The 11,468-nt window shown below is 37.6% G+C and overlaps 1 protein-coding gene across 3 annotated transcripts in view; it reads left to right on the forward strand.

Annotated features, from left to right (window-relative positions):
• The first annotated feature begins 581 nt into the window (after window positions 1-581).
• The window catches only part of pparab (peroxisome proliferator-activated receptor alpha b), a 26,932-nt gene continuing 16,045 nt past the window's right edge, over window positions 582-11,468 (forward strand). For 2 of the 3 annotated variants that reach the window (XM_081712261.1, XM_081712262.1), the window contains exons 1-2: window positions 582-776; window positions 9,513-9,761. In XM_081712261.1, the coding sequence (XP_081568387.1) occupies window positions 9,554-9,761 (208 nt within the window). In that variant the 5' untranslated portion in view covers window positions 582-776; window positions 9,513-9,553. The remainder of the gene's footprint in view (window positions 777-9,512; window positions 9,762-11,468) is intronic. The other variant, XM_027019959.3, reaches the window with a different exon arrangement.

Below are 11,468 nucleotides of genomic sequence, written 5' to 3' on the forward strand. Positions count from 1 at the left end.
TTTATAGTCGCAAATCCCATGTAGGCTAGGTGTCTATCTGTGCGCGCCCGTGCATGCGTAATATCTTAGGGGTGCTGGTCTCATATGAGAGATTTTGCTCTCTCAAGTTGGTCTATCTCGCCTGCTCTCACTGTTCTGAATCAGTGCTATGTGTCTGGCTCTGTGTAAAGTTGCAGGCCGAGTAAATGCTTTGGACGGAACGTACACAGACCCGAGTGCCAAATACTTTGGGCCAAATGTGACGTCTTGACGTGAGGTACGTGCACCGGCATTAGTTTCCAAACTAAGCACCGCCCGACTAAATATTGCTTTTGTCCCCCGAATCTACTTCCCGTCTGATAGACAGACAGATAGGCGCACACGCGAGTGCGCTGACCATTGTTTACTGAACACTCCTTATACCATACACAGATTTTTTTTTGATTTTTTTTTTAATTACATTTAAAAAAACGTTGTCATTTCAATGTTAGGGGGCGTCCTGCACTAAGGGAAAGATAAGGCATTCCTATTCGTCTAAACCATAGGTGTGTCAGGGGGTGTGTGCCCGCGTCCCCATGAATTATCTGTCATGACGCAGTTTCCGGGTGGTGGGAAAACGCCTGGCAGCTGCAACGGGAGTGGAAGTTTGACAGCGGCGGACAAACAAGGAAAGGAGAGGTGTGAAAGGAGACTTTTTTGCCTGTCCTCCACCTCTGTACTATTAAAGTTGACAGCTCTGTATCCTGTCGAGATTGTTTAAAAATATGGTCAGATTGCATCGAGTTGTGCACTGCAAGGTAAGCCCTCTTAATTCAAACCTGTACATTAGACTTAACTGTCCAGTATATAAGCTAGCTATATGTTTCTAAAAAGGGTCAGGCCTGTCGTGCATAACATCAGCAACAGTGAATCTCTATTGATTTGGCGTTGGCGGCGCAATAAATGTATTTGGTATATTTGTGAGTTTTGGCTGGCGTTGTTGTCGTACATTTGTTCAGCTTTTAATGCCGCGTTCTTACATTATGGCATTTGCATTTATGAATTGTGCGTCTATTGCCGACTCGACTGTCAAGTAGGCTATCATTGTAATCAGATGTACTGTTAGCGCTAGTTCACCAAAATAAGTGCTTTGCATATGACATACACTTTAACGAGTTTGTATTTGGAGCCTCAAACAAGTGTGCACCTGAGACGGCTTAAAATGACGTTACATAAGGCCGGTGGCGGTGTTCCTGTGTTTGCTGCCCCAGGAATTCTGAATTTGAGTAACTGTACAACTCATCTCATCTGCTTGGACTGATCTTCTGGAGCCTATATTTAACATAAAGACTAAATGCCTTTAATTAAATGTATATTCGTAACGCTGTGTGGAATAGTTAGATCTAAATGTTGATACATAGATATATAGATTGATTTAACATTACACACATTGGATTATAAATGTATTATAAAATGAAAGACTCACTGGCAGGTTCCATCAGCAAATGATGTTCCAATATCTGCTAAAGGCTAAGGGAAGAGCTACAGAATTAACCACCAGACTAGGCACTTACTGTTCAATTTCTTCAGTTTGAATGTAGTTGTGCAGTTACCCTGATTAAAGACATACTGCAGTTTTAGATGCTGATTGTTCATTATCTGGATGTTTTTGTGAACAATCTCTGTCATCTCAGATATTTTTTTAAATATTAAACAAAATACATACATTTACTTTTGTCAGTGTAGTTCCTGTTTTGTCTGAAGGAAATTTTTAAAAATGAAATGCCAGCGCTCTTCTCAAATTACTCAAAATATGTATGTACACACATATGTACACATAAGTACTTTCCATTTGTGTTCACACCTCAAGTGCACTAACTGGCATTCATTATTAGCCACATTAGCAAACAAAACACATTCTTGGGCAAATAGTATTTAAGCTTTAAAGTCTGGTTAATGTTGAATGTTGTGCTGTTTCAAGCATCACCCAGGCATCGTCCAGCTTCTGTAGTTGTACATCAAGTTAGAACTCTTTGCTTTGCAGCAGATACAATCACTCTACTGGCTGACACCTCAGTAGTTCTAGCACATGCTAACGGCAACTGTTTTCTTTCTATAAAGAGAGTACAAGGAGTTATATTCTTAAGATTCATTTCTAAAACATTTTGAATCTCTTAAGAACAATGATTGAGTGCTATTAACCAACAAGTGGTGATATTACTCAACTGGCAGGTTTAATATTATCTTTTAAAGTGCACCAAAATAATAAAGATGGGGAGGTACTGTGTTTCGTTACAATTACCTCTTAAGCACAGAAAAAAATATGATGAAATATTCAAGATGGCCAGCTTATATAATAAACAACAGGGACTAAATGTAGTAGCAAAAGCTTTGACTCACGCAAACCCTTTCCTCAGCAACCCCCTTGGGGTAGCCCTATTCTAACTTATTACATTATTACTCTGAATGAATGCATGCACATTCAGGTTAACTCATAGAATTATGTAATTATGTTGCAATTGGGAGAGTCTCTGTAACTCAAAACATGTCATGAACCAGTCCCTCAGAGTATGTGACCATAAATGATTATCTTAAAGCTTGTCACTTTTGTGAAAACTCACCCAGTGTGGTATATCTGCAGTCACAGCTGTAGAAACAGGGTTGTGTTTTGATTTGGTTTGTTTTGTTTTTTAAATAAACATCAGTGAAGATTTGTGCAGATTCCAGCTCTGCCATTCCAGCAAGAGTAAAGTGAAGCAGCATACATAAAGAAGGCTGGCTGTTAAAGTAACCCAGACATGAAGAGGAGACTGTCATTGTCATTTTCTCGGTGAGGTTCTGCTATTTAAATAGCCTGAACAGACATGTACTGCACAGAACTCTCCAATTTGCATAAGAACACACTTTCAGAATGTCTCATCATTTATTTGTATGGTGACAAAGATATTTAATTTCTGTTGCTATCTATGCTTTTTATGGCTTGTGTCTTTTCTGATAAATTAATTAGAAATACAAAATTTGTCTTGCGCTCAAAAGTTTAATTTTGAATATTAACTAGGTAAATTTGGTGGAAATATTTCAACTGTAAATGTTTTTGTTTTCTGTTCTTTGTTTTTTTTATTATTATGGTTTGAAAAAGTGCTTAGTGAAAATCCCTCCTTCTGCCTATGGACTCTCTGAAAGTGTCCTTAGGCTTGCTGCTAATTTATATGACATTTGTTAATAGAAGGTAGTAGAAACTAGTAATCTATTCAGGTTACAGTGTAATTACAGCCTCTACACTTTCCACCTGACATAACCAAAAGAAAGGAATTTAATAATGTGGGAATAAAATGAAGTACACTAACTGTAATGGGAGTAGTTCAGTGAAAGTCATGATGAACAGTGAATGTGGTGACCTCACCAACAATTTAGTTCCAATTAGTACAATTGTGAGAGATGTTGAAGTGCATACAAATAAAGTTGTAAGAAAAAAAAACAAGTGCTCATCTTAACTATTCATAGTTTTTTCATATGAATTGGGTAATGCAAATTACTGCACCTCTATGCACTTGTGAGAACACATTGATCCTCCATAAACACATAGAACAGCCTATGCCTTTCTATTTTCGGTTGATTTTTGCTTTTCAGAAACCCAAATCTGCACTCATTTGCTCATGCCAGAACATGGAGAACATGCAACTTTTTTTAGGACTCCTTGTAACAGCATATTCACTGGCTTGCTGCATATCTCTCTCTCTCTCTCTCTCTCTCTCTCTCTCTCTCTCTTTGTCAGTCTCTGTCCCTCTGTCTGTCTCTGTCTGTGTGTTTTTGTTCCTCTTTCTGTCCTTCACATTCTCTTTGTTTCCGGCTCTTTCATTCTTTCAGTCTTTGTGAGACTGTCCTGTGGCAGGCGTGAGAGAGAAAGTGCTTCAGTTTGGAATTTGAGCTGTCTAATCAGGCCCCTCTTTCTTAACTTTCTGTCTCTCTCCGAAAGACTCAGGAGAGTACCTACTTGTCCATTAGTTTTTCTTAAAACAGGACTTTCAGGTTTTGCTAACTGCTTCTTTGCTTCCTCACTATTGCCTGTTTTTGTATCTATAAACAAACATGCAAACTTGAAGGGTATTGCATTTCTTTTTGAAAATATATGAACATAATGTTTGCTCCCATGTGTATACCTGAATGATATTACGTACGAGTATGTCTGCTGCTTGTGTAGATGTATATAGTTAATATGTTCACTTTAGACAGGCTTATCTGCTTTTAAAGTTGCCATGTTCACCTCAGTAGGCATGAACTGGTGTGCTTACATTGTCTTGCACCCCATTCTTAAATATAGAGTAGTCACATGCTACCTAACACCCATAAGAAATTACCTTTAGCATTTTTAAATCTTTAAAAAGCCTTTTTCATTAGACTCAACCTTCTCTGTACTGTTCATAAGAGGTGAAACGTTTAATGATCATGTTCCTTTATAAAATACATTTTGAAACCCAACAGAGTTGATATCAAATGGTTTATGAACTATGGCATTCCCTTAATTGAGTGAATCTGGAGTAATGCACATAACCTCTTCACATAAATTCAGTTAGAGCAACAAATCAAGTTTTGCTTTGTGCAAAACCATCTTAAGTGCACTTCTCAGGTTTTACCTTCTAATAGTGATGTAACACATCACTCTGACTGAGTGTGTTGGGGACAGACTAGTATGAAGCAGCTCTTTGTGAGATTTTGAGTTAATGTTTAAAAATGGCTAAGTATCGCAGATTTGTGACAGGTATTGCAGAGTTGCACTATGCACTATGCAATTATGCTATTTTATGTTCCATAATCTGGTATATGAAACACTATGAAAATCTTTGCCAATGTGAGGTCTTGGATAATCTTTTCTATTACATTTGCATAAATTGTTCTATAATAATAATAATAATAATAATAATATAATTGTTCTATAATAATAAACATCCCTGTTATAGATTTAGCACTGTTTAACAGTTTAGTCTGTATTTGGTACTGGGAGATTTGGCCTTTTAAAAGTTTATATGAGTCTCTGAATGTTCTGAATCAAAGGTCCTTCAAGTCTGGATGGACCACAGCACAGGGTTTTCTCCAGTGTAATTATGTAGTGTGTTGGGTGTATTATCTTATTACTACATAACGTACATACATAAAATGTGTCCTATGAAAACCATTCCAAAGTCTAATAAATTACTAATTTATTTTGCCAGAATTTCTCCCCTTCTAATTTAAAATGAGTTGTGCTTATGTTAACTAAATCTTGGAAGGTGATGCTCTTCCCTTACACTTTGTTCTGGCCAAATACAATATAATTTGTAATTATGGGACACATGAATGAGGCTTAACTTGAATGTGGAGCCTAAATAGCAGAATGATTAATATTCTTATCTGTGACAGGAGCATACACAAATCAAGCATAGTCATTGGAATATTAGGACTATGCCCATATCATTCTTAGCTGAGACTGATGTTGATTGGTTTTTGAGTAGTATTTCATAGTTCATTTTTTCCATTTGATTTGCTGAATGTTTAATATAACACTCTTGTATCATTCAAACATTTATAGCATAATATAGGTTTTCCCCTGCGTCTTTAAATGGGTAATGGACACTTTACAAAATGTGTAGCTGTTCCTTAGCCTAATAAATTTGTCAACAATCTTCCTCATCAGCATATCTAACTCCAGTCTACCCAATCACCAGCACGCTTTGATCTGAACTAGAGTACTACTTTTTTTGTTATAGCATTTATATGTTCTCAAGTCCTTAGTTATAGGCTGTATGTACCAAATCTTAACACACATGTGCGTCCTCTTAAAATGTTGGTTATGTAAGATTACACGAAAGTGTGCCCATGTATCATGACAGAGTAGCTCCAAAGTATATACAAACCTTCCCCCCAAAAATGGTGTCTTAGTTTTGCATTGGAAAATGTAACAGGACCCTTACAGCTGTCTACCAGTCAGAAGCTTTTGCCACTACACTTTGCCCTTGTGGCACTTTTACCACAGAACTGGACAAATATAAATAAAATCACATGAGTGACCACTGCCTCTATTTTTGAAGGTTTTGTTTTTGTTTTTCCACATGCCCTAGCCAGGCTAATCCAGCTAGGAAAGCTTTTCTGGTTAGTTTGCTATTGTTTTTCGGATAACTTCCGTCTAGTGACGACAAAGCTGCTCCAAAAAAAGTGTGTGTGTGTGAAATAGCACTGATGTCCTTCAAAGAAAGGACACTATACAGATACATTTTCATGACTCCCACTTCTTGTACCTTTTCCTGCCGTTTTATCTGTTTCTGCAATTCACAATAGAAAGCATTATGTCATTGGGAGAAGTGATCCTATTATTTTTGCATAAAGCTAATGGCTAGTCGTACAGTCTAACATTTTAGAATTTGAGCATTATTGTCAACATGTATCATTTTTAACAGTAGTACATTGATCTAGGCATTTGCCTCATTCTTGCAGTTGTTGACTCAGCTCATGTGGTGAGTAACTGCATGAAATGATGAAAGTTTTCCATTGGCTGCCATGTGGCTCCACCCACCACAGTGAAACCTGTGCCAAAGACAAGTGCCTTGGCTATGGTTATGGAGGAGGAGCTGTTCCATCCTGGTGGTTCCACAGCGTGCTTATCATCTGAGTTTAGTTCTATGTGCCTGTCGTCACAGGAAGCATCAAGCAGCACAGGTGAACAATACACTTTTATAGTTATCCCATCCTATCTGTGTTGGTCTCCTGGGTGCACTGTGTTCTGTTGTGTTTTGGCTTTATTTGTTTTGGTTTGCTATTGCCACCCTGTATATTGTTTTATTGTCATTGTAAAATTGCAATTGTGATACACAAATGAACACTTTGACAAGTCATTAGGTGGTGGTGTCCCTGGTCTGTCCTAGATTTTCATTTATCCCTGTACTTTTCATGGCATATCAAGAAATCACTTGTATTAACATATCGCAAATCACATTACAGTCACAATTACAATTTGTAGCAATCCGAATTATGTAGCAATGCATTTCACAATATATTACATATAGTTCATTACAGCCCTAAAGGATGAGGGATGAAAGTTGGGTCCAGTGTTAAAAAACTGTGTTTCAGTGTTAGAAAGACCAGTCTGGGTATAGACTTTTGTCTTTTAAAAAGGCTAAATTTCCTATGTGACAAAGCACTTCCATAAGTGTTATTCATCGACACTCCAGTCACATGACCCAGCCTACTGGAAAAGATGTCTGAACGGTCACTGAAACACTGTTTGCAATGGAATTGTAGTGTTTTCTAAAGAAATCTAGTCTTTAGTAGAAAACAGAGTGATTTTGATGCTTGTTTTGTATTGACAGAATCATTTCAAATTAAGTAAGCACCAAGTGAGCAGTGGATATGTATTCCTTATATGCGAGAGACTTTTTACAGACTGACTATAGGAGAACAGAACTCTGTCAGTCAGTAATAGAAGAGTCACAGTTGTCTTCAGTAGAGCAACAGGAGTGAATGTGTTCCACGGGCAAGTCTACTCCCCCACAGAAAGGGTGAATACACAAGTGTTGCTTCCATCAGAATGCAAGTAGAGTATTTTCACCCCAGCTCACTAATAACTGAACAGTTTCTCACAGCATTAGATATGACTATGGTTTTAAGGAATATTAAGTGGTTTGCAGTGTTAACATTTGTAGATGAAGCCTTAGACACTGAGAGCACATTTTAATCCCTAGACCCAGTGCTTATGGATTTACTGTACCAGTTGCCTGTTGCAAATGGGAACAGCTTGACATTAAGATTTGTAGCTGCTCAGAAAAGTCAGCTTTAAAAAACTTTTTTTTTTTAATCTCGGCACCCTGTAATAGCATTTTACAAATATGTTTGAAAGAAGGTATGATTTAAATCTGTAATTTCTGTTTGTGAAAAATTATTTTGATCTTTATGTGCACTGGCATACTATCAGACAACTGTAGCTCTACAAGTTTAAAGTCCAATAAAGATAATGTATTTACACTTAATGTGTTATAGTGCATAATGAATCTATATGAACTCATGGTTAATGTATGACTGCAAACAGGGGGTGGAAAGTTCATACATGCCTATTGTATGTATCATTGTAGTCTGTAAAATGTATTAGATTATCATTTTGGAAACAGTTGCATGTCTCTCTGGACCTAACTGTAGGCTTCTGTGAACAGAAAGTGGGTTTATTGGCTCTTTTCACAGTGTGTTTGATGCATGATTGCATGATTGCCTGATTGCCTCTCCACTTAAGTCCATTGTCAGTTGTCATACCAGCTTATGTTGCATCCAATATAAGAAATCAGACTGAGGTGGCCAGAAGCAGGATTGCATGAGAACTGCTTAAACCTCAGGCTGTTTAGCAAATGCGCAAATTGTGCAACTAGATCAAGAAAACTTGGTTTCATACATTTTTCATTTAAAAAATCGAACATCCTGTAAAACCTGGAAATCGCTTGTTGGTTCCCACCTGGCTGCCGAGGCGTCAAAGTACAACATGTGGCCCTCCCATGGCTCTCGCGGCCTGGACCCTTGCTGACTGAATTGATGTCATTGGCTGTCCCTGGTCTCTTGCTGACTGAGCTGATGTTATTGGCTGTCCCTGGCTCAGAGGCTTGGATCCTACTGAGTCACTTTGACCCCGGAACATACAAAGCTCCGTTGTGTTTGCTAGCAGCCTTGAATCCCCTTCGCCTCGTTCCTCTAGGCTTCCATTGTTCTCTCTTGGAACCTCTCTCTCCAGTTGCTTGTATTCTCAGTGCCTTTCTCACTCACACTCTTTTCTCTCACATTCTCTGTCAAGGGCAACATAACAGTTATTTAATGCTGTTAGTTTATTTAGCTGTGTTTAAAAAATTCCCGCACATTTTACTGAGCTGGGTTTGTCTTCTGCACTAATGTGGTAAACCTAACTTGATGGAATATGAAGTTTATGGTAGAACATAATCTATATGCTAATTTGTATGTTTGTGTTACCTACTGTCCTATTTGTAAACTGTTTATGATGTGTTGCTTTCAGTGTTCATTAAGCAGCATGCATGTGATTCTGTAGGCTTATAAACAGACTGCCATATATAAACCCAGCTTATAGTTGAAGACCCTTGTGTTCTCTTTCCAGTGTATATTAACTATTGGTGATAATTTTGTTGAACTTTGCCTGGTCTGTTTACCCACTCCACAAGACAGACACAACACAGACACTTAGATAAGGCTACTTTTGAGTGATCCCATTTATGCACAGATAAGAATAGGAGCAAAAGAATAAAACTTAAAACTCTTGACAAGTCTAGCTGGTCACCATTTTTAGCATGGCTGTGAGGAATGTTTGCTGCTTCATTTTATCAAGGATTTGCTGAGTATTTGGAATCTAAATCGAATATACTTTGCATGCTGATACAGCTGTTGACCCCCTCTGTAAGTGTCCTCATGGCCATTTTTAACATGACGGCTTGCCTTTTAACATTTTAAAAGTGGTTCTGGAAGCTACTTAGTTGCATAATGATTCTGAAAAGCATGATGGATCCCTCCTGTTTCTTCCTTTTCTTTGTGTCCAGTCTAATGCATAGGGTGGTTCCGGGCCCTGTCCACCATCATCATGGTAGACATGGAGCGCCCGTACCGCCCTCCGTCCCCACTGGAGGACCCTGTGCTGGATAGCCCACTCTGCAAAGACTTTATGGGGGGTGTGGGGGACCTGCAAGACATCTCACAGTCCATCAACGAAGAGACCCTGAGCAGTCTGGCTGTGCCTGGGTCCCGCTCATCTGGCCTGTGCTCCAGCTCAGAGAGCTCCACTGTTCTAGGTAGGAACCCTGGCATGTGCTCAGTCACACCACGCAGTTTGATACACTTTAAGGTGCATCACTCTCTCACAAAAACATCAGATCATGTGGTTTCATAGAATGTGGAGATTCTTAGATTAGATTATTTATGCACTTAAAAATTGCATTTGGATCTATTTATAAAAACAAAATCGCAAAATATCTAACTCTTAACCTAGACCAGTGAAAATGTAACATGATTCAGTTTTTGTTAAGTGCCTTTTAATGGTGAGGAACTAAAAAAATTTTGATTTTTAGTTTTTAAAACAGGGCTATTGCAACAATTGTTGTCTTTTAGTTGAGCCATCTGGACTCAATATGTATGAGATTTTCCTTGCAAATGCTAAAAGTAAATGGATTTGAGAATCCAGCAGTAAACTATGATCAAATTCAAGATATCTGCAGTAAGATCTTATTGCTCTTATTCTGAAGTGAAAGCATGGTTGTCTGTTGAGCATGCCCGTAATTATGGGTCACTCTGGACAAAAGGGTTAACAGTGGTTTTGTGCTGATTATGGTCTGACCTCATTTTCACACACCAAATACCTTTTTAACCATTTTAGAAATTTCCCTCAAATTCAGGAACATAAGGAAACAGTTAAACATTTTAATAGGTCCTATAAGTTGTTTCACCATGCAGTAACTACAGTTATGTAAGGGTCGCTAAACTGTTGAGTCGCAGGAATGCAAACATTTGAGAGAGAAAGAGGGTGTGGTGTGTGCCAGGTAGGTCTGAGCAAGATGAGACCCATCATAATGGGACAAGGGGAAGAAAAACATAAAATACTAATAATTCTGGGTATTTTTTTGTTTTTTTGTTTAGATGGTTGGTGGGGGAGGGCTAGTGAACATGTATCACAAAACCATCCTGAATGGCTACAGCACTCTACTGTTTAATGCTTTCCCTGCTGGAACTAGCTTGGTTTGACCTAAGAAAGGCTAACCTATTTAGTGAGAGGTTCGGTAATTAAGGCAAGGAAAACACTATTGTGTGCAGTGCTGTGGCTTACCAGGACTGCAGATGGTATAGCTGTTTGTGGCATTTGAGACACAGGTGATGTTATTACACATAACATGTCTGTGAAACACAGATTATGATTATAAAGTGGTGTTTTGAGGAATTCCTGTGCGTTGTTGTGATTCACCTTGTTAAAAACATGTTTTCTGTGTTTTTCCAGTGTTGTAACCCATTACATTATTGTTACCAAGTGCTTTATTTAGTAGAGAAAAGGCCAAGCTGTATTCGGTTTATAAAAATCCTTCTGATTACAAGGAATTCATCTCTCTCTCTCTCTAATATATATATATATATATATATATATATATATATATATATATATATATATATATATTATATATATATATATATATATATAATATATATATATATATATAATATATATATAATATATATATATATATATATATATATATATATATATAATATATATATATATATATAATATATATATATACAGATGCATCTCAAAAAAATCTGAATATCACAAGGAGGGTAAGCCACAAAAGGTCATTGCTAAAGAAGCTGGCTGTTCACAGCTTGCTGTATCCAAGCATATAAATGGAAAGTTGAGTGGAAGGAAAGTGTGGTAGAAAAAAAAAAGTGCACAAGCAACAGGGATAACCACAGCCTTGAAAGGATTGTCAAGAAAAGGCGATTCAAGAATTTGG

The sequence above is a fragment of the Electrophorus electricus genome, chromosome 4, assembly GCF_041902795.1.
Source record: "Electrophorus electricus isolate QZ-2024a chromosome 4, ASM4190279v1, whole genome shotgun sequence".
Lineage (NCBI taxonomy): Eukaryota > Metazoa > Chordata > Actinopteri > Gymnotiformes > Gymnotidae > Electrophorus > Electrophorus electricus.